Below are 26809 nucleotides of genomic sequence, written 5' to 3'. Positions count from 1 at the left end.
AAGCCCACGCACTGCAACGAAGAGTAGCCCCCGCTCGCCACAACTAGAGAAAGCCCGCGCGCTGCAACAAAGACCCAACGCAGCCAAAAATAAAATAAATAAATAAATATTTTTTAAAAAAATTTATGGGCTTGGAAGAACAAAATGTGTCTGAATAAAGCATAAATGGCGTAGAAGGTAGATAAAGAATATTCTGCTAATGGGTTGATATCTTAGATAATGATATACAAAAAATAGTAAGCAGGTTTATTGTGTGATTCTTCCATTTGTGGTGGGGATAATTGGATAAAAAGCACAAAACAGTTGATTCTTCTGCCTAGAATGTCTGTTTATCATTCAAGATCTGCACCAGGCCTTGAGAGCTTCAGGATTCCTTCCTGATGTCCCCCTCCCCGATCCTTCTCGCCTTCCATTGCCCACATTGTACTGTTATCATCTGCTCTGAGCTTCAGCAGCGCTTCCTTCCACACTGCGTCTCTCAGCATTATACTGCCATCAACTTGAATGGAGCCTGTACTCAGCAGCTGTTTGTTGAACTGATGGATTAATTTCTCACTAGTCCTCTGGAAGAGTCAGTGATGCTAGTCTACTGATATTTTCTCCAACTGGACATGACTGGATTGCACAAGGCAATGCCAGCAGCACTACGATATTTTCAAAGATGAAAAGAAGACATCTATATTCACCAGAGTGTATAAAGTTTGAATAGGCTTTTCAGTGAAAAATTGTACTGTTAGAATTAGAACGCCATTGAAGAGGCACCCTCCTGTTTGAGCAATTCCCTTAGTAACATCTATGCATGAGAACTTCAACAGATAACTTTGTTTAAATAGGGCTCTGTGGAAGAATCTTGGGGAAGGCAAGACGGAGTGACTGTAAACTTAACTCTGAGTTCTTTATTTTGTCTCTATGTTCTATGTTGAGGTTCAAAATAATAGTGAGGTCCTGCTCAAAACATTTTATCTGGATTAACTAATTTAATTCTCACAATAATTCTAAGGTAAGTTACTATTTTTTCCCCATTTTACAAATGAATAGAGACACAGGGAGGTTAAGTAAATTGCCCAGTGTCACACAGAGGTAGGTGTGTCTCAAAAGTGAGATCTGAACTCAGGCAATCTGGCTCCAGAGGTTAGGCTGGAAACTCCCATATTATACTGCTTCTCCAGTGTGTTAGAGAAAAGCCTTCTTTCCCAAAAGAGTCATAAAATGACTGCATTAGAAAGTGTCAGATTGTTTTACTAACAGTTTGAGTTTCATATCAAGAACAACACACTAGACAAAAGGGAGGAATCCTGATGTGGGCCACAGCTATTGTGGTTGAATGCTCTTTGGGCATTTGATCTGCCATTAGATGTGGACAGTCTTTGGGTCCTGATTAGAATTACGTTAACAGAATAGAATTATTGATAAGAGGCTAGTTCAGACCACCTGACAGAAGAGAAACTGAAAAATAAAGTATGATGTACAGACAACAGGATGTTAACATATTTCCCTCACTGTTCTTAATGCTGTATCAAGTGCTAAGTCAACCTTCAGTAAATGTTTGTTGGAAAGAAAAATGAAGGAAAAAGTGGGAAAGGGTGAATTAGCATCTGGAGCAAGTAAAGGAAATTAATATGCACCCAAAGCCAGCTCAAAATTGGTGGCAATCTCTCATCCCAGGGAAAACCAACGAGCCTTATCCAACTACCAGGAATCTAAGCCATAAGCAATCTGGCAGGGCAGCTCTAGACTGGGGTCAAACTTGTCTGAGTCCTTTTTGGACAGATAAAGCCTATCTGTGCAGAAGAAAACAAGCCTGTTGTAAGATGTTAGACCACTCTTCATGCCTGAAGAGCCTATTTAGCTGCAAAAATGAGCCAATTCTCAATTCTGTCACCTTACAACTCATGGATGCTTTGGATTCCTTGTCAGGGCACTAATTCTTCCATGGCAGCCACAGGGAGCAATTACCCTCAAGGGCAAAAAGCCTCCAAATCACTGTGACCTCTAAACGCTCAGAGTGCAAACACTGACTCTTGTCATCTGCCTTCTTTTAAAGACTTAGTTATGAAATTCCCTAAAAGGCAAATGATGTACATTCTGGGAGATTGGCAGGGATAGTGCTGGCAGCAGGGACAGAGGACCCTAGCTCCTCCATTTTCTAGCTGGTTGACCTTGAGCAAGTCACTCGACTTTTCCGGGTCTCTCTGTGTGTAAAACGAGGATCTAGCTGAGACGGTCTATAAGGTTTCTCCTAGCTCTGAAAATCTTTTACTCTGAGATTGCAAACATCCTTTACCTTCATTGCTCTGCCATTTAAAAAACAGAAAGGAAAAATGACAGCAATAAATAGTACGCTGTTGTTGGAGTGGGGTACAAATTTATTTTTTAATGAAACTGACCCCACTTAAAAATGAAAAAAGCATTCTGAATTTTTGGCCAGTGGTTAAGAAAGCTACATCTAGATAATCAATTGCACGTTAAGTGTCAGGAATGACATTTGGGCACCAGCTGTGTCTCCTTCATGTGAAAAATGGAGTCTCTTGACGACTGGGCCACAGCGCCAGCATAACGTGGGAAGAAAGCCTAAAAGGATCAGGTCAGTGGCTAGTCACAGGCTTCATGCGTGACTACAGTCTATCTAGACCTGTGGTTCTCAAAATACGTCCAGGGAAGTTAAAACTATTCTCAAAATAATACTCAGGTTTTATTTCTCTTTTGCACTCTCATTTCTCATGTGTGTAAGGTGGGGTTTTCCTGAGGCTACGTGACAAGGAGATATCACCACAGATTGATGCAGAGGCAGATATGACATCCAGCTGCCTTCCATTAAGCCAGACATGAAACCTATTTTCAATTTGTAAAATATGTTTATATTTTTAAAAAACATACTGTTTATGTTAACATGCAATGGGTTTATTATTGTTCTTTTCAAATAGATTAATAAGAAAATATTATAAAAATTTTCCCTTTTAAATTTCAAATGCAGTAAACATGAACAGGTATAATCCACATAAACAAAAGCTCTTTGGCACCTTGAGTGATTCTTATGAGTGTAAAGGGCTCAAGAGACAAAAAAGTTTGAGAACTGCTGCTCTGTCTAGATCAGAGCTTCTCGGACCTGTGTGCACAGAATGCACTGGGGATTTTGTGAAAATGCAGATTCTGTTCAGGGTGTCTGGGTTGGGCCTGGGTTTCTGCATTTCTAACAAGCTCCCAAGTATCACCAGTGCTGTTGGTCTAGACTATACTTGAGAAGCAAGGGTCTAGATGGAAACACCTCATGTCGGTAGCACTGTTTGCTAGTTACTCAGCACTCGGCCCAAGCCTAAGGCTCTAGAATAACAAGACAGTGCATTTTACTGCAATAAAGGTGACCCCAGTGTCTCAAATTATAATATTAAAGATTTTTGCTTTTAAGTTAATTTGTTATTCATTCACTTAAACCTGGATTAAGCTGGTATCGTGACAGACAATGAGCTGTCACGGTTACTAAAATGAAGACCCAGTTCCTGCCTTTGAATAACTCACTTTGATTAAGTTGTGATAAAAACACAGAGGTAAACTGAGAAGAATATAGTGTGCCAGGTGCTATGACTCTGCTATGGGTCAGAAAGAAGGGAAAGGGTCTACTCTTCCTGAGGAAGCTAGAGAAGACTTAATGGAGGTGGTGATATTTGAACTAGGCCTTGAAGGATAAGCAAGAAATCCCAGGCAGAGAACAGGGAAACACAAGTTCAGACACAGAGAGTGAAAGTATAGAGTTAGTTTAGGTGGCAGAGAGAAGCTCAGTGAGTCTGGAATAGAAATCCTTGAAAGATTTTAGAAAGGGGGATGCCTTGATTAGGTTGTGTTTTTTAAAGATGTTTCCATTGCTTGTGAGGAAGACAGATTAGGGGGAGGAGAGTCTGGAGCAGGGCATAATGAGTAGTTGGGAAGCTGCACTAGTGGTCAGGGAGGGATACTGTGGGCATGAATTAAGACAGTGGGATGGCACAGAAGAGAGGAGGCCCTCTCCTAGGTTGAACTGGCAGGATTTGGTGTTCAGCTGAATATTGGTGAAGAGGAAAAGGCAGTTGATGAAGCATCTGGGACATCTAAGCACAGGGGATTGGAAGAATGGTGCTGTCATTAATTGAGGTGGGGAATACAACAGGAGGAACATGTTCAGGGTTGAGAAAAGAAGGAAAAACAATGTACAGAGAACTTATTATCTGCATTTGGTTCCCATCATACTCTTACATTGGGGGCACAAAGCAACAGGGGGCTCCACTGAGCTAGCCATACTTAAAATCCTTTGCACACAAATTTTAGGACTTTATTTCAAAACTTTAGCCAACATGGAACCAAATCAATCACTATTTGCAAAATTTGGTTTTTCCAAGCTTGCAACAGATTGGAAAATTGTCAAAATTTTAATGTAAGAATTATGCACTTGATTTAGATACCAATTTTACAGTTGCAAGTAAAACAGGAAAAAGAATTCCCTATTACTCAATTTCTTCTTTCTACTGGACATCTAATAAGGGTGTTGCTTTATCCATCACACATGCTTAGTCTTAAAGGGACTTACATTGGTTGATTTTGGCTTAATACACATAAAGGACAGTTTGACAATCAGGAGAAAAATGCTAGTGTCTACAGAAATTAGAGATGTAATATCTTTGCTTTCCTGAATTAGGTTTTAATTAGGCTTTGAGAGTAATAAAAAATTCCTTAGCCTTCAATATGTTGAATGACTTCCCTTTCTCTATTGTGCTTAGGGTGGGGTAGAAGTCCATCTAAATATCAATATCTTTTTAATTATAAAATTACTACAGGCAGTTGTAGAACACTTGGGTAGGTATACTGTAAAGTGAAAAGAAGAAAATAAAAGTCCGTCCACATTTCTACCAGCCAGATGTGAATCCTTAACAGCTTGATGGTTTTCTTTCTAGATTTCAATTATGTTTTGCAGTTATTTAGTGGTTTCAAGTCCAAATCTTTTCATTCAGATTTATATTTTTTCCTGAAATGCTGGCACAGACCTCAAAATCTTTTAATTTTTTTTTTTTTGATTGTCACTGAGCAGGTGGGGGGTCTCTGCATGTGTTTCTGAAGCGCCCCTGGTCCTCGTACTTTGAACTTCATTATGTTGGTCACGTCCACAAACATTTTCAAGTAGGTGTTCTGTCCCTACAGCCCTTCAGTCCACACAGTGGAAACCACTTAATCCAGATCCTAGAATAGTGTCAGGCACATAAGTGGTACTCAAAAAATGCTTATTTGTTAAGTGGATAAATGAAATCAACAGATAAACCAATGCTTAATCAAAAGGAACCTGAGGAGCCCATGCCAGTGTTGAACTTCAAGTCAGATTTTCTCCACTCTAGTTCTGGTCAATGGGCTCCACGCTTTCTCCTAATGATGAAGCACCAGTTCTTTAGATGGGAACTGGCCTTAGTCATGGTCTCTTCTTGGTTCTCTGCACCTAGCCTCTAGATCGGGGGATAAACTATAGGTTATCAGTGACCAGGCATTCCTATCACTAGCCATCTGTCTGCTTCTGTTTGTTTCTACACCTTAAATCCTTTCTCATGCCTCTTTCGGGAGCTTTCCTAGAGAGTCTGCCATGCCCACTGGAGTTGCCTGGCCTTTAAGTCTCTGCCTAGCTGACTCCACTGAGAACCCTGCCCAATGCACCCCAGTTCTGATAAGATGCAAAGTGGCCCTTTGGAAAGACAACCAATGCATACTGGATTTCATTAGTTAATCCACTTTTCACTTAGCCACCTTTCTGCATTTGAAGAGTTGGCATTCCTCTTGTGAAGAAATCTCTTAAGATTTTTTGGTATGTCTGAAATGGCAGCATAACTTTGTTTACTCTATATATTTTGTCAAATGGCTTAGTTCCTTAAAATCAGTCTGTAAAATATAAGGTCCAATTGAAATTGATCATGGGAATGGAGGAAGAATTAGAAACAAAGAGGGGAAGATAAGACAGAGGCATTACAAGCCTTCAAAATAAAACAAAATGAAATAAAAGAAGGCCATTTATTTTTGGTTGCTTATGGAACATGGGAGAAATGAGTTAGGCCAGGCAAACTGTAAGAACTGATTGAAACTCTGGTGCCCACAGTGAACTGCAAGGTGTTCAGGTGGAGCCGCTGTGTCTTCTATGGCTCCCTGAATGATGACAAGGAGCTGGGGCTACAGGGCAGAAGCTGAGAAGTAAGATGGCTATTTTCTTTTTTTTTTTTAATGTTCTATCTTGGAACAAAGTAATTGCAGGAAGATCGGCAACTTCCCTGAGTGTGCATATAAATGTTTATACCCTAGCCCATCCCCAAACTTTTATTAGAACTTCGTATGCCCCAAGAGCTATGAAGGAATCACGTGATGACTGCCCCCTTCAGAAGCTCAAGTCCAGGTCAAAGATAAAACCATGATAGCTCTTATTCTGACCAGGTCATTGTAACGAACAGTAGTTTTGTCATAGGCCTCCATAGGCACTAGCAGGAGGGACATTTTTCCCCTTTAATTTATTTCAGTCTTCCATCTTACTGACTGCCTAACAGCAGCTGATGGGCTGGTCAGTCCTTGTTGTCTTATATTTAAATAAACTAGATGACAAAGAGCCTTCAATTGGTCAAATTATCAGAGATGTACATTATTAGTTCAAGTGCATCCATGGGATTTTCTTTTCAAATGTCACTGGGATTAAAATAACAGGAAACCGGAGCTGGAAGCATTAAAAAGGGGTAGACTTTGGCAGCTGCGGGTGCCTACACTGTGACAGAGGACATCCTGGATGTAATGGTTATTTAAGAAGATGGGGGAAGGGGAAAACAGAAACGCCAGGACTAAACAAACACTACAAAGAGTTAGCAACGTTTAGTGTTTGCAACTTAATTCTGTCCCTAGAAAAATGTGAATTGTTAGGTTTAAAATAAATGGAAACGTTCTAATTTGCATCTTAATCGTAATACATGAGTAAAATAACACCTTCAAGTACACACCCTGAAGACCACTTATAATCAAAATTATCTGCTTAATACAGACAATTATGCTAATTTTGAGGTAGGTAGGTATATTTAAGTATTCTTGCAGTTTATGCAAAAATATTCTTGCAGTTTTGGAAAGCCTCTTTGCCTCATGGGAACTTCTACTATTATACTGCTGTGTAATAGTATTGCTCATGAAGGAAAACATGATCTTAGGGCATAAGTCTTTAAAAACGCCTCCTACTACCTCTACTGAAGTCACTTCTGGTAAATATTTCAATCCCCATTTTCACTAAGTTGTCAGTCCCTTTAGTGAAAATGGGAAATACGTAGTACGTACTTTTGCTAAAAGGTTTCTCATTCTGCTTCATAAATCTCTATCATGTTTCACTGTCTATTGGAAAATTCATTTCAGTTAAGGAAAAAAAAATTCTTTGGGGGCTTGATTACAGAGTTACAAAGACCATAACGCCAAAGCTTTCATTTTTATTAGCTATTTGGTTTAAACTTTTTTTTTTTTTTGTTAAACAAATTTTGATCTATAGACCTGACTATCTTAAGTTGTAAAATAGGCTATGAAACAACTGTTTTATTCCCCTGGTCTATGTGGAGTGAAGCCAAACATATGGCAAACTGTACTATTACAGAGGAATTTGGATGGATGATTTCCTCCTCTGTGTATTATTTTCAAGCCCATCACCAATGGCCGTTAGCAGGAAACCAGCTGCCGAGGGTGGTGGGGCAGTTGCTGCTAGGGACACACGCACATTCAGACATACACCTTGGTGACCACTTAGAGTCATACGCAGTTTATATGAGGTGTTTTACAGGAAAAGTGAAGGGTAAAAGGAAAGCCTGATTAGCAGTTTGCTCCTAGGTAGCTCAAACATCCAGGAAGAATATTTTATCCCCACCCAAGATGCAAAGGCTCAATGCAATATGTGAGAAGTGATAGATGACCCCGACTTACCACACAGAGTCCAGAGCCATCCAAGCACTCGTTGGAATTACCATTACAGTCACAGGGCAAACATTCTCCCGACTGGGCAAAAAAGAATCCGGCGTCGCATTTCTGAAACAGACACAACAAAAGCATCTTCATGACCGAAAAGATCAATTCTGGCCATCATTTTCTGAGAGGAGTAAGAGGAGATGATTGGTAAATGATCTAAATATTTCTTTACAGAACATACTAACATGAACTATTTGTACTACCATTCAATGATGTATATCCAATTTTCTTTATGTATCTTTTCTGCCTTTTTTTTCATTTCTTTTCTTTGGGGGGCGGGGGGAGCCTGGGGGCGGGGGTTCCTGCCGAGGTTGGCAGACCAGCCACGGCCCGGACACCACGAGAACAAATGGCGTCCAATTCTCGCGATGCGTAGCTGTTCTCGCAGCAGGAGCTCGTCTCTTCCTCTCCTGCGCCGCGGGGACGTCTGTCACTTCTCCGCAGAACAGGAGCACCTTTAACACAGTCTACCACTGTGAGGAAGTATAAGAAGATTTTAGGTAACAGTGAAGGAGAAATTTTCTAATGTTTTCTTCCAATCCGAAACAAAACAAATCCAAACTATTTGGGTGAGGCACTGCATCACGCTCCCTATGAATAAAGACCTGTGGGTTCAGAAATTATTGGCTGTGGCAGAACAACTTAGAGATGTGTCTTTCATAAACTTGAGCTCTTAAAAAAATACGCTTTTCAGAGCCTAAAATTTTAAAGGGAGGGGTAAGGAAGTTAATGAGGCCTTACACTTAGCAGGTCCTTCGTGGGCGCTCTTCCTATATTTCATTTGTCCTCGTAACTGCGAGAAACACATGTTTTCCTTCGTTCCAGTGGTGAGATAATTCAACCCAGAGGTGTGGGTTGTGGTGATGTTAACCGATCTTGCATTTGCTGAATTGCCCTGCCCGAATGTCACTTGTGCTCAGGTTGAGAAACTTTGTGAGATTGTTCTTGGTTTATGCCATTGGGCTTATGGATATGTATTTTATGTTTCTTTGGAATGTTTCAATGCTGCAAGGCAGAAATGACCTCATAGGCCTGGAAGTCCACTCCTTGCCTATCAGACAGATTTACATCTAAAGAATTCCAGACAGATAAGAATCTGGGTTGTTTCCACAAACTTACAGAGGAGGAGGGTTCCCATCACACCCGCCATTGACTCGTAGTTTGTACTGTCTTGGCTACCAGGAAACTTTTCATTGTATCTGGCTGAGGTCCCTCTGACTGTTATGCAAACCCATTTCCTCTTGCTTTTTTCTCTGTAGAGAAAGAATCACTAGACACCATGCACAGTATAAAAACCCCATAGTCCTAAAACTAAAATGTAACATATTCCATTTGGAGGAAGTTTAATAGAGCATAATGTCATTTACCTATGAAGAAAAGGCAAAGAAATTCTGTCTTTCTAAGTGAAGACAAAATAAGGCTGAGAAGGGACCAATTTATAATTTATAATGGAGACTTTGTAGTTGATGGTAAGCCTTTTTCTCAGTTTCCACTAGGGAACAAAAGAGAGGGAAAGGTGCTAATACTGCAGTAGGAAGCATTTAATTCACATCACCTAATTTCACATATTTCTAACTTCTGTTTCAAAATACAAGAAATACATGTTTTCACTGTGATGCAGTACACGGAAAAAGGAATTCACAGAAACAAGAGTAAGAAAAAAGACTCACAAAACAGTAATTAATCTTACTGTGTGTCATATACTTTAAACTTCTCTATTTTATTTTATCTTAAAATATATGCTGGTCCTAAGACATAACATTGATTTGATGACCCATGAATGTGTTGCATCCTGCATTTTGACATTAGGAGGCTTTTAATTATAAAAGGAATGGATGACAGTAATGAGGGCCTTAGTTATCTCAGGAGCCTCCATACCAGTGGTTTCTGAGTTCTCTAACTGACCAAGTTACAGACATCTGATTGGGGGAGTTTCTGATTCAATAGTTCTGATGGTGAAGCCAAAGAATCTACATTTTTTTTTTATAAAATAAATTTTGTATTTTAAAAATTATTTATTTTAATTAATTCTTCCCCCCAGCCTTATTGAGATGTAACTGACATATAACGTTGTATAAGTTTAAGGTGTACAACATGCTGATTTGATATACGTATGTATTGCAAAATGATTACCACCACAGCATTAACTAACAACTCCATCACGTCACACAACTACCATTTCTTTTTTGTGGTGAGAACATGTAAGATTTACTCTCTTAGCAACTCTCAAGTGTATAATACAGTATTATTAACTATAATCAAGGTGCTGTACATTAGATAACCAGAATTTGTTAATCTTTTAACTGGAAGTTTGTACCCTTTGACCAACCTCTCCCCGTTTCCCTGTCTCCCCTCCCAGCCCCTGTAACCGCCCTTCTGGTCTCTGTTTCTATGAGTTCCAAGGAGTGGGGCAGAGATTGGAGGTGTATTTGAAAGAGAAAAACACACCGGTGGTGGCCGGGAGTCTGGTAGAGATGCCTGGAAACAGTACATGAAAAGACCCACTTGTACCATCAACTATAGTAAGGACCTTCCTCTGGCCCAAGGAATCAAATTTCTGAAAGGGTGTTTTGAAATTGATAGTAGTGCAAGTCTTTTAGGCATTCTCGCAGCTCTTTCTTCTGAAGAAGACAAAGAAAATTAAGATTTGCCCTAATAAATGCATCATTGTGAATATGACAGTGGCTAATCTCTTATTAGCCTGAGGCCCTGACTAAATTAAGAGACTCATTTTTAAAAAACAAAAATAAAATTATCACAACATAGGAAAAAAAAAACACCAAAAAAATTGGAAGATTTTGTATTTTAGAAGAGTTTTAGGTTTACTGAAAAATTTTGAGGGATCTGTATTTTTAAAAAGCCCCATGAAGATTTCAGTGTGAGACTAGGTTTGGAAGGATTGCTTCAAAGCACCTGTCACAGTACCTTGTACATGTTCATTGCTCAATGAACTTGTGATCGTGATTTGAATGGTTTGGACCAGGACAGGACATCTGAGGTATATGTGCTGTTGGAAACCGGTGGTTTTTCCTGCTCAACTGCTCACCGCTCTCTGCTGGGGCTGGATAGGGTCTCCAGTGTTCCTCAACACAATCCAGGCAGCCACTGCCTTGACTAGACTGTGTACAAGATGAAATCTTTGTTATGCCAAGTTTAGGAGGAGACTTCACTCTGAGAATCTGTCATTATCCACTTATCCACCCACCAGACGAAGGTTCTGACCTTGTGTGAAGGATGATTTGGCTCAGGTCTCGTACTGTGGGAGATGGGAAGAGAAGGGAGGCAGGGACAGGGTTGTGTGGAATAGTCACTTGGTCCCCTGCCAAGAGGGCAAGGAGAGTTGGAAGCCTGGCCAACTCCTTTCTTGCTGAGTTTTGTACACTTGAAAGGATTGTATTTTCTAACTCATCTATCCAGAGAGGAGGCACCATTTTAAAATGCACATAAAGGCACCATATAGAATAATGGAAGCCCTGGGTATGGGGAGCTTCTGATGTCGTTACTAGAGCCCATGCACTGGATACCTTGGACCTTGCGTTGTAGAACTTTAGAGGATTCCTTGAAACAGTAAATTGTTAAGTGGTTCAAGAGAAGCTTGAGTATCCTCAGGAAGAGCTGTTTAAGGTTGTTTCTTTTATCTAAAAACATGTCATCATTTTTTTCGCAGAAAGTTCTGTTAAGTTTTACTGAATCTCTTCTTGAAATTCTGTAAGAACTGGCAAAATTGACCTTTGTCATAATATTAAAAGGTAGATATTTTCAAGAATGAAAGTGTGGCTATTTTTTAGTTTTGCTCTTGGTTAACAATCTTTTCTCTAAGTGATTCTAAGACCTGTGCTATTTAGAGGCCTGTGAAAGCTGAATAGTCTTCTCACAAGGAGAATAGTATCTGTCTGCTTTCTTTGGAAATATTCTCCAGAATTTACTAAACAAAATTGTGTTTATGTATTATATATGTGTGTGTGTAAGCAAGAGAAGTCTTACAGTCAATTTTTAGATGCCACCCTGAACCCTCTTGCCCACATAAGATTGACCTACAGCGGACAGCTGTATAAACACGTGGGTGGGTGATTTAGAGAGCACCCAGGGAGATTTGTATCTTCTGGGATGGTGCCACAACCTTTAAAAAATTGATACTAATAACAAGGATAATAATGACAATAATGATGATGCTGATAACGATAATATGGTAACCATTTACTGAGAGCCTGTGTACCAAGTATTGTGATAAGTACTTTATCCATGTTATGGTATTTGCTCTTCACATCAACTCTGGGAATTAGGTATAAATACCTGCATTTATCTTTCTGACTGAGAGTCAGAGAAGATTAGAAATGTATCCAGTGTCACATAGGTTTATAAGAGGTTCAGACTGATCCAAATCTTCTTGTTTCTCTACTATACCATGCTGCCCCTCGTAAGTAAATAAATAAATAAAATTTAAAATTTTATTTAATTTACATTTTAATTAATTGAACATAAATATTTATCATGCTAAATCACTGCGTTGGTCATGTTGTATAGGTCTTGCATTTTTACCCCACCATAGCTCTATGAGGTAAGTTCTGTTACCTTCGTTTTGCAGATGCGGTCTGTGTGGCTTACAGGAATTGTTATTCAGACCAAGTAACACAGATAAGAAATGGTGGACCCAGAAATTAGATTCTTTGTTTGACTCCCGCATTTGAGCTCTTAACCTGCTGGTGTACCATTAATATATGTTAACCAAACCCTTCTTGTTGGGCATTTAGGTTATTTCCAATTTTTTGCTGTTATAAACAATCCAAAGCAGGCTGAAATGAATAAAAAATATAAAATCTCTCCTTTAAGCCCCAGAAAAAATTCTTTAAAAATAGATACATGCTTAAAAATATATACAATCACTAATATATAAAAACCATTGAATGGGAATATTTACTTTTTAAACAACTTATTTCAGCCACATTGTCATTTTGCTTTACACTAAATCACTTGTAGACTTTTTACAGCTCTCTATTCTTAAGCCACTCTGTTACTACAGCTTGCCTCCTGCTCTGACACTGAGATTGGATTAATCAATAATATTTACTTCTGCCTTTGAAGAATAAGAGTTAAAATTGCCATTTGCTTACTTTGTTATGATTAGTGTGATGTCTGGCTTGGAGTAAAAATCAGTATATGTTTACTTGACTAATTTTATATTTATAGAAATCAGAACTAGATAGAACTTAGGAGGAAATTAGTGTGGTGTATCCATGTGCCACTTATATTTAAAGGAACTGGAAATGACAGTGTATATATATGTTGATATCCTTGAAGAAGGCATTATTTCTAGAGGTTCACCGTATAATCACAATGTTAATTATTTCACTAGATGTAATTATAATTAAGGTTGTTTCTTAACAAAAAGGATAACATTTATACAGCTGATTGATCATTTTTGTCCTCATTCAAAGAAGTCTCCTTGAAAACACTAGACTTAAACCAACAATACTGTCATCATACAGAACATGTTTTGAATTTTCCTAAAAATTCTTAAATTGTGTTCTTTTGAAGTATAGTCCAGTCTGCATCCTTTGGGTGTGGCAAACTTCTAAAAATCTCTTGGAGTTATCAAATAAAGTGAGTACCAAGCAAAGTAATATTAAGTTAAAAACTCATAAAAATCTCACTGTGTTTTCCAAATATTGTCACAGAGGAGCCAATTAATTGGCCACAAGCCACTACTTTCACATAGAGAGTGAATCTCTAAGACCTTCAGAATTTCTGTTGAAAAGCCCAATTGACTAAACAACTTAAATGCTCTAATAGCATTCTTTAGGAATTTGAGGTCTCCAATCACCCGTTAAAATAAACTAACAATAGCAGGGGCTTCCCTGGTGGCGCAGTGGTTGAGAATCTGCCTGCCAATGCAGGGGACATGGGTTCGAGCCCTGGTCTGGGAAGATCCCACATGCCGCGGAGCAGTTAAGCCTGTGAGCCACAACTACTGAGCCTGCGCGTCTGGAGCCTGTGCTCTGCAACAAGAGAGGCCGCGACAGTGAGAGGCCCGTGCACTACGATGAAGAGTGGCCCCCGCTCGCCACAACTAGAGAAAGCCCTTGCACAGAAACGAAGACCCAACACAGCCAAAAATAAAAATAAATAAAAGAAAATAACAATAGCAAAAATTGACCAGATTTAGGAGGGGCCTGAAGTTGTCATCTGAGGGTGTGAGACACATCTTGAGATCTCTGAGTAGGTACTTGCTGTCCCAGAGAGAAACAGACTCTAATCTCCAGTTCCAACAAAAATAATGAATTAATTATAATAAAATTCCATTATAGAGAGCACATGCCACAGCCCTGTGCCTATTCTAATAGGATTTGACCTAAAATTGGAATAGATATTTGCATTGTGTCTTCAACCAAGGATCTACAAACATTTTACAAATATTGACTCATCTTGCTTTCTGAATTAGACTTGTAAAATTTTGATCCATCAACTTTTGCTTTAATTTACTAAGGCTTAATGTGGAAAGCTTTAAAAAAAACCTCTCTGAATTCATTCACTTGTATCCACAGTCATTGCTACCTTCCAAATTAGTATTCTTCAAACTTAACAGCCCACATTCAATTATCTTTCTGCTTAGGTTTTTGTATGGGTATAATCAATCCACTTTTCTCTTGTTTCCAGGCAACAATGATTTCAGCTCCAGTTTTAGTTTTAGTGAATTCCAGTTTTTGTTTTAGTGTATTAGTCACCTTAAAATTTAGTCACCTTAAGATTGAATGTTATGCTCACTTAGGAGCTAAAGCTTTGTGCCTTTACTCAGAGTCTCTGGATCTTACACAACACTGACTTCCATCTGCTTAAAACTTGGGCAGAATTAAGAATTGGATAGTATTTAGGGACCTTCTAATAGGAACCAATTGTTCAATTTAATGTATTTAAAAATAGCAATGTAGCCTTTGCTGAGGAGGAGTGACTTCTAAGAACATATGAATTTATTACATGGGTAGGCATTTCACAGGCTATTTTTTTCTGTGTCTATAAAAATAAAAGATAAAGTATGTGACATGGAAAGCAGTCCCGAATTAAGCTATTGATAACTTTGCCTCTGTATTTTTTCTGGTAGGACTTAACATGTTTTGATTGTTCATATACAAAACTATAATGGAAGTGACAAAATAAGTTAAAACGCATTATGCAGTGGGTTACAGTTAGCAAGTTGCCTTCTTGATTGACTTTACTTGAATATAGAGAAAATTACCCATGTACCCTCCCTTGTGTCTCTTTAAGCTCTTGTTTGCGTAATTGAAATTCCCCACATTTCAATAGGCGAAGTTAATTTTTGGATTTTGACAGTGATTTCACCATAGCTTGATTAGGAAAGTGGTTTCAACACTCCTCAGGGGTTTATCCAGTTCAGAGATATTTTTTCTTAGGATTGGCATAAATAAAGCTGGTGTATCAGCTGAACACAAACTATGGTACTGGTTTCTCCTAGTTGGCTCTTAGAGCTACCTTTGTGCTTATTGCTTGGGAGCTCTATCTGCCATTCTGTGGCAAACTTGCAAAACACTCCAGCCCTCAATTTAATCACCAAATGAATTAGAGACAATGATTTAGGTCCCGAGGAATTCTGAGGAGCACAGCACTGCTATCTTGTCCACAGTTAAGGCAGGTCCTTTAATTTTGTAGAGTGGAGAGATAGTTATCATGGCATTTACTTTACATTTATGTGGCTATTCCTCAGCACTCTTTATGGGTCTTTTGGGTATTCTCTTGGGTGTGGAAACCAGTGCTCCACTCAAAGGTCTCAGATAACTGTTCTCAAGCCCTGCACTTGATCAAATGCTTATTTGGACTTTTAGATACCAACAGACTCAGGCTGTGATGAAGTACTTACCACACTTGCTAATAAATAGCTCTCTTTAGTTGTAAAACTAAAAGGATCAAACAAGAAAAGTTTAGAGCCCTAAAGCCATAAAGATTTTCCTTTTGAAGTGTTGGATTGGAGGATGATTATGTTCATTAATACTGATGAAAATTTCTTTAATTTTCTCCTTGAAAAGTTATTTAAAACACTTTATAAGTTGCTCATTTATAGTAGTGATTGCCACTTATAAAACATAATGGGGCTTTAGCAGTGCCTTTTTTCCTTTGATTTTTCTTAAAAAAAGAAATCTGCTAACATCTGGCTTTTTGCTCCGGGTCCTCCTCACATTGCCTCATGTAACTGGCTTGTGCTTTTCACTTCTCGCCTTCCAGGCTGTGGTTACACAACATAGCCTCTGCCAGATTTTTTTTTATATCTGAAAACTGACTCAGTTTTATTTAATTTACTGGGGCAAATGCCATGGACACATTTCCAAGAAAGGAAGAGATGCGGACCACAAGAGCTAGCCTTAAGAGCAAGGAGAGAGGAATGACTTCAGAGTTACAAGGTTTAGGGGATTTTGATATGACTCCTTAACCACTTAGTAGGAATCAGTGTTGTGAGATGACAGGCATCTCTGTCCTCTTCAACTGGTTTTTGTGAATAATAATAGCGAATATTTATTGACAGACACCAGGCCCTGAGCTAAGTGCTCTTTATATTCTGATTTGATCATTACCATTTAATAGCCCACAGGATTGCAAATGTCTGCCTAAATTACCATTACTTTTTACAGGAAATTGGGAAGTTTAATTGTCTATAAACTGACTATGGGTTCTGTTCAGTATGCCCAGGGAAGGCAGCAGTGCTTCCTTAGGCGAGTTCTCTGGTTGGGGTATTCTGTCAGTTTCCATTGCTAGTAGATGTACCTGTTTCTGTCTTGAGGTGCCCTGTGTACTTCATTGCTACCTTCACACTGGACCATTCAGGATGCAAAGCAAAATGTGACTAGCAGTACCTGTCATTCTTTATGCTCTTCCTTGTGGGTCTATGCATCACTGAAGAAGTGCTATGGTGAATTAGTAGGAAAGGAGAAATGCATCCCAAATCTCTACTCTACCCATTTATTCTCAGGAGATAATCTTTCCACTTTTGATGAGAAAGTGGAGGTCATTGGGTGGAAAATCTCATACTATCTACCTCTCTTCTCTTTCTCAAAATTCGTCTTTATCTTGACTCATCCTAATGTCCTCTGCCCACCTCAGAGGAGGTAGTGCTTCTCTGGTTGTTAGGAAAGACTAGCCCTCTATCCGTGCTCTGGGGCTTACACACCTGTGGCCAGCAGGCTCTCTCCCATCACCTAGCCTCCCTCCCTCACATGCCACCCATCTCTTTGCACCCACAGGGATGAGGAAAAGCAGAGTACAGTTAAGTGCTGGGTCTTGTGTTGGATGAGCCCTGACTTCTTCCCTCAGGTTCAGATTCTAAGAACACCTTCCTTCAGCTCTGCCTCTTCTTCATTTTCCTCCGTTCTTGCCCAGCCAGGCTTGGTGAGTGAGAACTCAGTCACACTGGCTCTGCTTCCTTCATGCCAACCTATGCCTCTATCCATCATCCAGTTTCTGTCTCCATGGTGCCACTGAAACTGCCCTGACAAAGCTGTTGGGTGATGTCTTTGTGGCTTTGCTTTTCCAATGTTACTTGTTCTTATTCCAGTACTTAATATTTTTGAAATTCCCTCCTTGAAATTCTCTCTTCTCTCTGCAGGACAACTCCCACTTTAGGTTTTTCTCCTGCCTCTTTTTCTCAGTATCTGTGGGGGAAGCATTTGGGGGGAAGGAAGGTAGGTTGTTCCTCTTCCTCTGCTGCCCCTGCATTGTAGGTGTTCCCCAGGATAACCTCTGTATCCCTCTTTTCTATCAACACACTCTTGCTGGATGAGGTCAACCTCTGCCACAGTTTCAGCCTCCATTTATATTCTGGTAACTCCCCAAACTCTCTACATAACCCTGATCTCACTCTTTTAGTCCACACTCTTGTTTCCAAGTACTTGTTAGACAAGTCCTTCTCCAGCTCTGTAGGCACATGGAGTTAAATGTGTCCCACACTGACCTTATTATATTCTCTCCCCAATCTGTTTTTCTCCTTATATCTCAGTTAATGATAAAGATTATGGAACATAAAGGGAAAAAGTAATGGATTAATGCTTTTAAATCACATGAATGTATTTTGCATTAATGTAGTTTTTGGAAATGCTTCCAGAAGAGTGAACTCTGCAAGGATCAGAGAATCGTTTGCTTATAGAATGACAAAGTTTAAGAACTCACGTTTTATCTCTTCCTTTTTACAAGCACTTTGCTATCATTGTTTATTTCAAATGTATGGTTTAAATGGAGGTAAATGAAGTATCACAGAGGTTAGAGTCTCAAGTTAGAAATGACCTTACACAATTCTGATCTGTTATAAATTTACTCTCTAAATGAATATCTCTATCTATGTGGACAGTAGGACTGGATGTTCTCCAAATTAATTTCTGTGTAGAATACCATGTTTATCAAGGTTAAGTAACTGGGATGTGCTAAGTTGAAGCTTATGTGTTTGTTATATTATTAAAACTCAACAGTTACCACAGCGACTGCTTAGAACTTAGACAACAAAAGATTTCTCAGGGAGGAGAATTTTGTCATGGACATTATTTAGAATTGCTGGCACACAGTGCTAATAAAAAGCAGACTGTGGTTTAGTAAGTTTTATTATTGTTTTAAAATTCTCTGTACACAATGCACCCCTTATTGCCTCCACCTGAGTGAGACTGATCCCACCTCCTATCACCCTTTGTATACTGTTGCCTCATAGAGTTTGCACTATTCCTCTGAGATATTTACCAAGATGACTCTTCCTCCTTGTTCCTAATGCCACTGTTTAGGTCAGAATCTTGGCGTTTCTCTCCTGGATTATCATAATTACATTTACTCTACTCTCTTGGTCACCAGGCTTTCTCCCTTCCGGTCCATTCTTTATTACCAGAATTAATTTTTAAAAACCTTATCATACTGCTTTTCTGCTTCAGACCTCCCAGTGGCTCTTCATGCATTGCATACATGAGTAAGTAAAATTCCTTAGCATGACATACAAGGCTCCTATTTCACAGTAAAATCCTAACTATCTCTTCAGGTTCAACCTTGGCTCCCTCTGCTCTAATTAAACTACATGTTTCCCTCCTCCCCCAACATACCATTCTCTTGACCAGCTTGACTTTGCATGTCCTGCGCAAAGGGTCTTGGGGTGCCTTTCCCTCACCATCACCTATGAATCCTTTCCTCAGTCTCAGACTCAGTTGCTCTTCCTCTGCATTCACATGGCACTCTGCACACACCTCATTAGAGCACATGGAACATGCTATTGCAAGTTTTAATCTACACTCCAGCCTCCCTGAAATCACTGTGAGCTCCTTGAGAACAGGGAGTGTCTTATTCAACTTTGTATCCTTATCACCTATCAGAGTGATTAACAAATAGCAAGTAGGTGCTGAAAATATGTTAGTTGAAAAAATGGATTTGAACCTGGAAAGAACAAACCAAGAGAGGGAAAATCATGTAAAAACTTTGGAGAGAAATTTGGCAAATCTCACAAGTGAAGATCTCCAATCATGAATGATCTTTAAAAAATAATATTAAGGAAAAAAGCAAGCTGCAGTATAGAAACAGTATGATATTTATATTGTATTTTAAAACGTGCAAAATAATTTTGTGTTATACACTGTGTAGGGCTGCATGCATATAAAGAAAAGTAAAAGAAATAAATGGGAACCTAAGAAATCAGGCAATTTAAGGGTAAAGGAGAGGAATGAGATTGAGGATATATGGGCTTAACTATATTGGCAATATTTTATTTCTTAAGATACATGGAGGGGATACAAATGCTCATGAGAAAGAAAGAAAAGAAAAGAAAGAAAGAAAGTAAAAGAAAGAAAGGAAGAGAAAGAAAGAAAGGAAGAAAGGGAAGGGAGAAAGAGAGAAAGAAAGAAAAAGAAAAGGAAGAAAGGAAGAAAGAAAGAAAAAGAGAGGAAGGAAGGAGGGGAGGGGAGGGAGGAAGGAAGGAAAGAAAGTAAGACAAAAGATCCCACTTAGGTTGGCTGGCTATTGGATTTCCATGTCTAGACCTGGTAAGGTCTCTAAAACATCATCTCTAGGAAGTGACTAATGTGGTCATGACAATAGATTCAGCTGCTTGTGTATAATTTCCCTAACTTCCTTGTTATTCATTTTATGAACCATTATCATTACACACAGTTTAAAAAAATAAGCAGAGGAACATTCCTTACTTAATTTGTTCTTCCTTTGTTTTTCATCGTACAGCTAGTAGCTACCTCATCCCATGTGGAAGCCTTTCACGTGTCTGTATACGTCTCAGTTAAAACATACACCAGCTTTTAGGTTCTTCTAAAATGTTCAAATGACTGCTTAATTTGATTTCCACTAGTTAATTTATTCTATCAGTAAAGCTACATGTCCTAGGCTACCTGTGCAATCTGGAGGACTTTTAGGGTGCTTATTTATTCTAGTTGGGGCTTACTAATTTAAGGTAGAGGTAAAAGAGTCTCAAAATAGTGCACAATACTCCCATTTTCTAATGACTGAGAAACTAAAATGTTAAAATCCATGTGAGATGGTTTACAGGCTAGTTTTCTGTTCTAAGAGGGGAATTGGAGTCCAAACTCAGACTCCTGCCTCCTCAGGGACCAAGACAGCCAATAGTGGGAACCCCAAGCATCTCTGGCTTTAAACTGGCAGAACATGGCAGAGTGACCCACAAACTCGGCTAAAGGTTGCCCTCTCCAGCTGGCCTGGAGCTGAAAAAGGGGAATGGGAAAAGACTGTGCAATGATTCAAACGAAATGAAGCTGACTTATGGAATTTAAGATTATGTTCTTATACTTGGTTAGTTTTTTGGGGGTATATTCTCTTCTCCATTATTCCTTTACATGAAACTAAAATAATTTGTAAATTACAACAGCTAATTGCAGCAGGTACTTTTGGAAAGGGTTCCCCCACTAGAAAGGAAATGGAAAAAGCCATGAATTTTGAAAGAGGGCTTGTCATTGATTTAGTCAATCAGTCATTCAGGGGCCCAGTAGGAAACAATTCACTTTAGAGGATTCAAGTGAAGAGAAGGAAGACATGAGAATGGATGGATGGTTTACAGACGCGTGGGGAGGTTAATGCAGCAAGGAATAGAGAGGCCATGGGAACAGAGGCCTAGCACCCCTAGGGCCCAAGGAACAAAGAAAGCTCTTACTCTGGCCTCTTACAGAGAGGCCAGAGCTGTGAAGGAGATGCCCCCATTGGACCTGCCGGGGTGGGGAGTCACAGCTTCTGCCCAAGAGGCAATGGTGAGGCAGAGAGGGAGCAGGGCAGAACTGCCCCACCTCTCTACTCTCCTTTCTGACTCAGCAGTGGAGCCTGAGGGAGGAGTCTTCAGGGGTCTGCCTCTGGAGGCAGAGCAAGGTGGGTAGGCAGGCACAGCTAGGGTCTGGGGGGAATATAAGTGGGCAAGTGGAGAGTAAGCAACACACCTTCATTCCCAGGGGTGTGGCAGGAGAAGGTACTCAAGCAGCAATATGAAATAATTGACCTGCTAGCTCTTTATCTGGGGATGATTCAAATGGTCCCCATTTGAAGTAGATGTAGAAAATAACATCTGATTGACTTTCTCAGACAGTCCAGGCCAAGGCCGCTTTCAAATAATCAAATTGCCTTTACCAAATCTTTGAAGGCTCATTTAAAAATGTTAATTTACTAATTAGGATGGTTTCGAACACTAAAACAGAAGCAAAGTCAGCTTTTGTTAGAAAATCATTAAATGTGATACCAGAAATTACTGTGACTGTGTGGATTGAGCTAGAACTAGGCTAAAGTTTAGGATTATTTATATCCAGTTATTTTGTTTTGGAAGTAGAGTTGATTTACAATGTTGTGTTTCTGATGTACAGCAAAGCGATTCAGTTATACATACACACACACACACATATATGTATGCTTTTTCATATTCTTTTCCATTATGGTTTACAGGGTATTAAATATAATTCCTTGTGCTATATAGTAGGACCTTGTTGTTTATCTATATCCAGCTGTTTTTTAATCACATCTTCCTTGCGGCCCCACTCCTCGCTTTGTTGGTGGAGAGCAGTGCATCTCCTTCATGTTTTTTGCCTCCTTAGAGAGCCCTGTTCTTCAGCCTTCCTGAGGCATAAGCCTCTGAAAACAGGCAAAATCATAACCACACCCATGATCTCCCCCAACATCCTGAACTCAGCTTTACGTTTCATATACATTTAATCAACTCTTGGGAGATAACAATTCTCTGTTGAAGTGGAAAGGTCTTTTTTAGCTGTAATCATCCTAAATATTAATATGGGGGTTATAACAGATTTTTAAGTGGGTCCATTAGGGGCCACAGTCAGGAAAGAGCATGGATATAAGTGCTTCTTACAAGAAATATGTTTGGAATAGCCAGTAATGGACTGAAAAGAGCTAGCAAATTGACTTCTATTCATCTGGAGGCTGAAGCTGCACCATCTAAAGATGGATTGCACTTCACATATTTGGACTCTTCTTTCATAATTTATAACAATCTGGGAAAAGTGACATATTTCCCCTGTTCAGTTGATGGAGCATATTTTTAGGGAATCTAAATAGATAACGAGTTTGTATTCAAAGGTGGGATCCCTTTCAAGTATCAAATTTTATAGGTTTCTCAGTATAATTGCAGTCAGTTAATTGTTAAATCAAGAAGATTAAGAGCATTTCATAGGTAGGGGGAAATTTTCTTTTCGAATGTATTCTCTCTGTCCCTCTTTTTATCCCTTATTCTTCCAACAGCTTACAAATCGTCCCCCGCCCCCCGCCGCCCCCCACCCTGTAGCACATCTCTTTAGGTAATTTTTCTTTAGAATTTGCACCCCAAATTGTCAGAATATGTTGAAAATCTACTCTTTGGCATTTTAAGAAGTGCACACATGTATATCCATGTTCAAGTCCCCATCTGTCAACCATGTACCTGGCAGCCATTCAGTTTTGTACATATTTGTTGAGTGAATGAATCAATTTCTTCTCCATATATGCTTCCATTGAGGATACCCCCAGCTTCTAGACATCACTGTTTTATCTCCTATGTGCATTGATGTGGTGCACTACAGTCTGTTTCTTACAGGAGCCATAATTCCCTATAGTTACATCCTCTGGAGACAACTGGGAGCAGTGGAAAGCATGAGGTCTTGATTCCAGTTCCAGTTCTACTACTGGGTAACCTGGCCTGGCTTATTTAATGCTAGGTCTCAGTTTCTCTTTCTGAAAAAAATGGGAGTGATCACCATATTATCTCTTAGAGTGGTTGTGAGTATCAACTAATACTGTGCAGTTAAAGTCCAATGGAAGGGTATAGAAGGGGTTCAGTAGCTAGTAGTTTCCTCCCTTCCTTTTGGACGTGTCTGTGCCAGGGTTATCTGTTTTAACTGGCAGCTTTTCAGTAAGCTGTAAGTCTTTCTTTATGGGACACAGCTCAGCAATGACCCCTGAAGTTACTGGTTCATTGTCTTTCTTCCTCGGAAGACTTAGCTCCCAGAGAACAGAATCTGGATTTATCTGTCTTGTCACTGTATCCTCAGTGCCTTGCACAGCAGGTGCTTAATGAATATGTAGTGAATGTATGGCACTATACATACATTGGTATTATAGAATCACAGGATTCCAGAGCTGCCAAGGATCTTAGTTGTTCCTTCATCTAACCTCGTATTTAAAGTTTGGAAAACTGCAACCGAGAAAAGTAAGGGACTCATCTAAAGTCACGTACATAGAGCAAGTTAATGCCACCCTTAGTGCACCTTCCAGTAAACCACACTTCTTGATGATGATGAAAAAAGGGATGTCAAGAATGGTGGGGGCTGTTCTGGGGCTGCAAACAGGCCCACACTGTCCACTTCTGCCTTTCCCAGGCTTATCTGGGATAAAAGTCAACTCTGCTCATGGTTATCAGATTTATCAAGAATCTCATTTCCAGTAGTACCATTGCTCTTATTTCACAGGTGAGTGCCATCGTCATCCAAAGTTCTGACTACCACTCCCCAGGCATGAGGATGAGGGAGTGGGGTAGGATGGGATGGAGAAGTGGGGGCAGGTGAGGGGGAGAACACTTTTTAAATCTTGCTCAGGTTTGCTCTGTGTGGCTCAGCTGAGATAGGAAACCTTGTCCGTCGGCCCTCTGTAATTACTAGATTTGGCATATGGCGATTATTTGTAATTTAAATATAATAATTTATAACTGGTGTTTCAATTTTTAGCAGTTTCTATTTAGTGCAGATAGAAATAGACTGTGAAGCAAATAATGTAATTACTCATTAGAGAAGTCAACTCTTGTTAGAAGCTGGTTGTATGACCTCCAGCTGCATCCCTGACACCTCCCTTGTTTCATTTGAGAGATCTGACAATGGGCCTTGGGAAAGGATGCCCCTTTGTGTAACATACACCAGCGGGTATGCAGGTGTTTCCCTTATGAATCAGAAGCAGATGTCTGGTTGGGCAGAATGTATGACAGCTTGACCCACCTAACAGGAAAACTCTGACCTATAAATTGCACTAATAAAATACCATCACTACAGTTTTGACTGGGCCATGAAACTAACACCATCGCCCTTCAACACTGAGAGAGGCTAGATCCCACAGAGGGTTTGTGACTGGCTCAAAACTTAGGATTGTAATTTGAACCTACACGCTGCCTTTGATATATTTTATAAGACAAATTTTATGAGGCAAATGACAGTGAGATCTTACCCCAAGTGTTCTTATTTGTAAAATGGGAGCAGTAGAATTCATTAAACTAACATTTTACATCTCTACAATGTGTCAAGCACCTAAAAGTCTCAGGAGAATGAATTTTCAGCCCACGACTGAAGTATTTCAGAGTGGTGGTCTGTTCAGGGTCTCTGGTGACAGGGCCATTTTCAAACAGTTCAAGAATAAACAAATATATCAAACACCAACTGCTTACAGAAAGCAACGCAAATGAGTTACCATCCTGCCCATTCAGCTCCTCAATTTGGGGAGCTAATTAAAACAGAACAATAACAGAAAAACTTTTCCAACAAGTGGTAAATCTATACGAACAAAATTTTAACTACAGTGTCATGAACTGTTCCTAAGTTCTGTTATTTTTAGAACATGAATGAGATTCAAAGTTGGTACAGAATTTCCATTCTTTTCATGTTATTTGGGATTGTTTCCTACAGTTTTCCTCCCTAACTTCCCTCTCCTAAAATTTTATTTTGTGATTTTGGTAAAATACTATTTAATTTAAATCTTTATTTCATTCAGTTTTACATTGATAAATGGCATAAATAACCTGCACATTTTCCTTTTTGTAAAAATTTTGAAGGGTAGTTTCAGAATTACTTTACAACCTGATATTATCTCTTTATAGCTTTTAAATTTTGCCCCCAAATTACTGTTTTGATCCAGATAGTTACTGTGTTAAAGCATGTTTATAAAAGTGAAGGTAAAGTACACAAAGTGAAAAGAAAATGACTGAAAGGAGATGGCAATGCCTCAAGTGCTATAGCTCTGTTCTCTGCACTGCTGTTTTAATGACAGCAAAATAATACGCATTTATGAAAGGAAATGGATGAGGAAGGCTGAGAATGTTTGATTTAAAGTAATTTTGTTATCTGTAATTTGAGGGGGAAAAATTGTGCTGCTTTTAAAACAATACTTTAGTTACAGATGTTTCCAGACCCCTTCCCTGATCCAAGGAAACAAAATACCATTCAGCAACAAGCCCAGATTTAGAGATGGGGCTTGGTCCAATATAAACATTTCTTAGCTAGACCTTCTCCATGAAAGTGCATAGTCAATTTTTCCATATACAGTGGGAAAGACAAAGCTTTTAGCTTAAAAGGCATTCTCGCCCGTGGCACAGAGCTCCTGGAATGAACAGCCTAGGGATGTCATGGTTCATTATTGATGTCAAGCTGAATGCTGATTTGTTCATCAGAGGTATATGACAGGATTATGTCAGAATGGACACATGCCACAAACAGAAAACTCAGCACCGTTTTGGCCTTCAGTATTTGGTATGGTCATTTATTCATTCTGTCTCTCTGTTTCATGTAGCACTGTTTACCCAGGGCCCAGTTTAGGGTGTGGCACAAAGCAGGCATTCAACAAATAAGGAATGCATGAACTATTTTCTTGAGCAACTATTATACTGAAGGCACTTGGCCAGTCAATTTGGGGAATCAGAAGATGAATCATGGACACTGCTGGCCTCCAGGAGTTTAGTGAGGGCATTTAAGGTGCATATGTAACTTACTATAATATATGGTAGAAAGTGCTAAGAATCATAGTATAGGAGAGGTACAGAGAAATGCTGAGAGAGTAAAGAGGAAGGGGAAATTACTTTTAACATGGAGGTGGGGGATGGATCAAGAATGGTTCTTCAGAGGAAGTGGCATTTTTGCACGGTTTTCTTAAAGGAGAAGGCTGAAGCCTAAAGGCTGGAAAACATAGGGTGTTTTTTAGTCACTTCCCATAAGGCAGAGAGGCTCAAACTTATATTCCTTTTGTTGTTTTATTGCTCAAACTAAGCATCCTCCCCCCCGCCCCGTAATCTACTTCAATAAAAGAGACCAGATGGACTGACTTTTTTTCTACTTTCTGTGATCTTCTTTGGAAGGATTAGTTTAATATCAGCAATTAAACTCATGTGACATCTTCAGCAACATTCTGGCTTACAGTATACTAACACGGAGATACCACTCTCTGTCCCCATATTGTAGATAATACTGGAGGCATGCCCAAATCCCTGAACTAAGTGTTAGGTATGCCTAGAAGCCTGATTAATTCTTCGTGGTCACCAGGATCCCATAAGGGACTGTCATGTGGCTTAAAAGTTAAGAGTTTGGAATTGACAATAATTTCCAAGTTATAATTTATGCAT

The 26809-nt window shown here is 39.4% G+C and overlaps 1 protein-coding gene across 4 annotated transcripts in view; it reads right to left on the bottom strand.

The window, feature by feature from the left end:
- Positions 1-26809, bottom strand: part of LAMA4 (laminin subunit alpha 4) — a 148552-nt gene that overhangs the window by 100394 nt on the left and 21349 nt on the right. For all 4 annotated transcript variants that reach the window (XM_007190723.2, XM_007190724.2, XM_057528166.1 and 1 more), the window contains one exon: positions 7939-8040. In XM_007190723.2, the coding sequence (XP_007190785.2) occupies positions 7939-8040 (102 nt within the window). The remainder of the gene's footprint in view (positions 1-7938; positions 8041-26809) is intronic.

Source organism: Balaenoptera acutorostrata, chromosome 14 (assembly GCF_949987535.1).
Source record: "Balaenoptera acutorostrata chromosome 14, mBalAcu1.1, whole genome shotgun sequence".
In the NCBI taxonomy this organism is placed as follows: Eukaryota; Metazoa; Chordata; class Mammalia; order Artiodactyla; family Balaenopteridae; genus Balaenoptera; species Balaenoptera acutorostrata.
The sequence above is the reverse complement of the archived record's forward strand: the minus strand, read 5'-3'. Positions and strand labels throughout refer to the sequence as shown.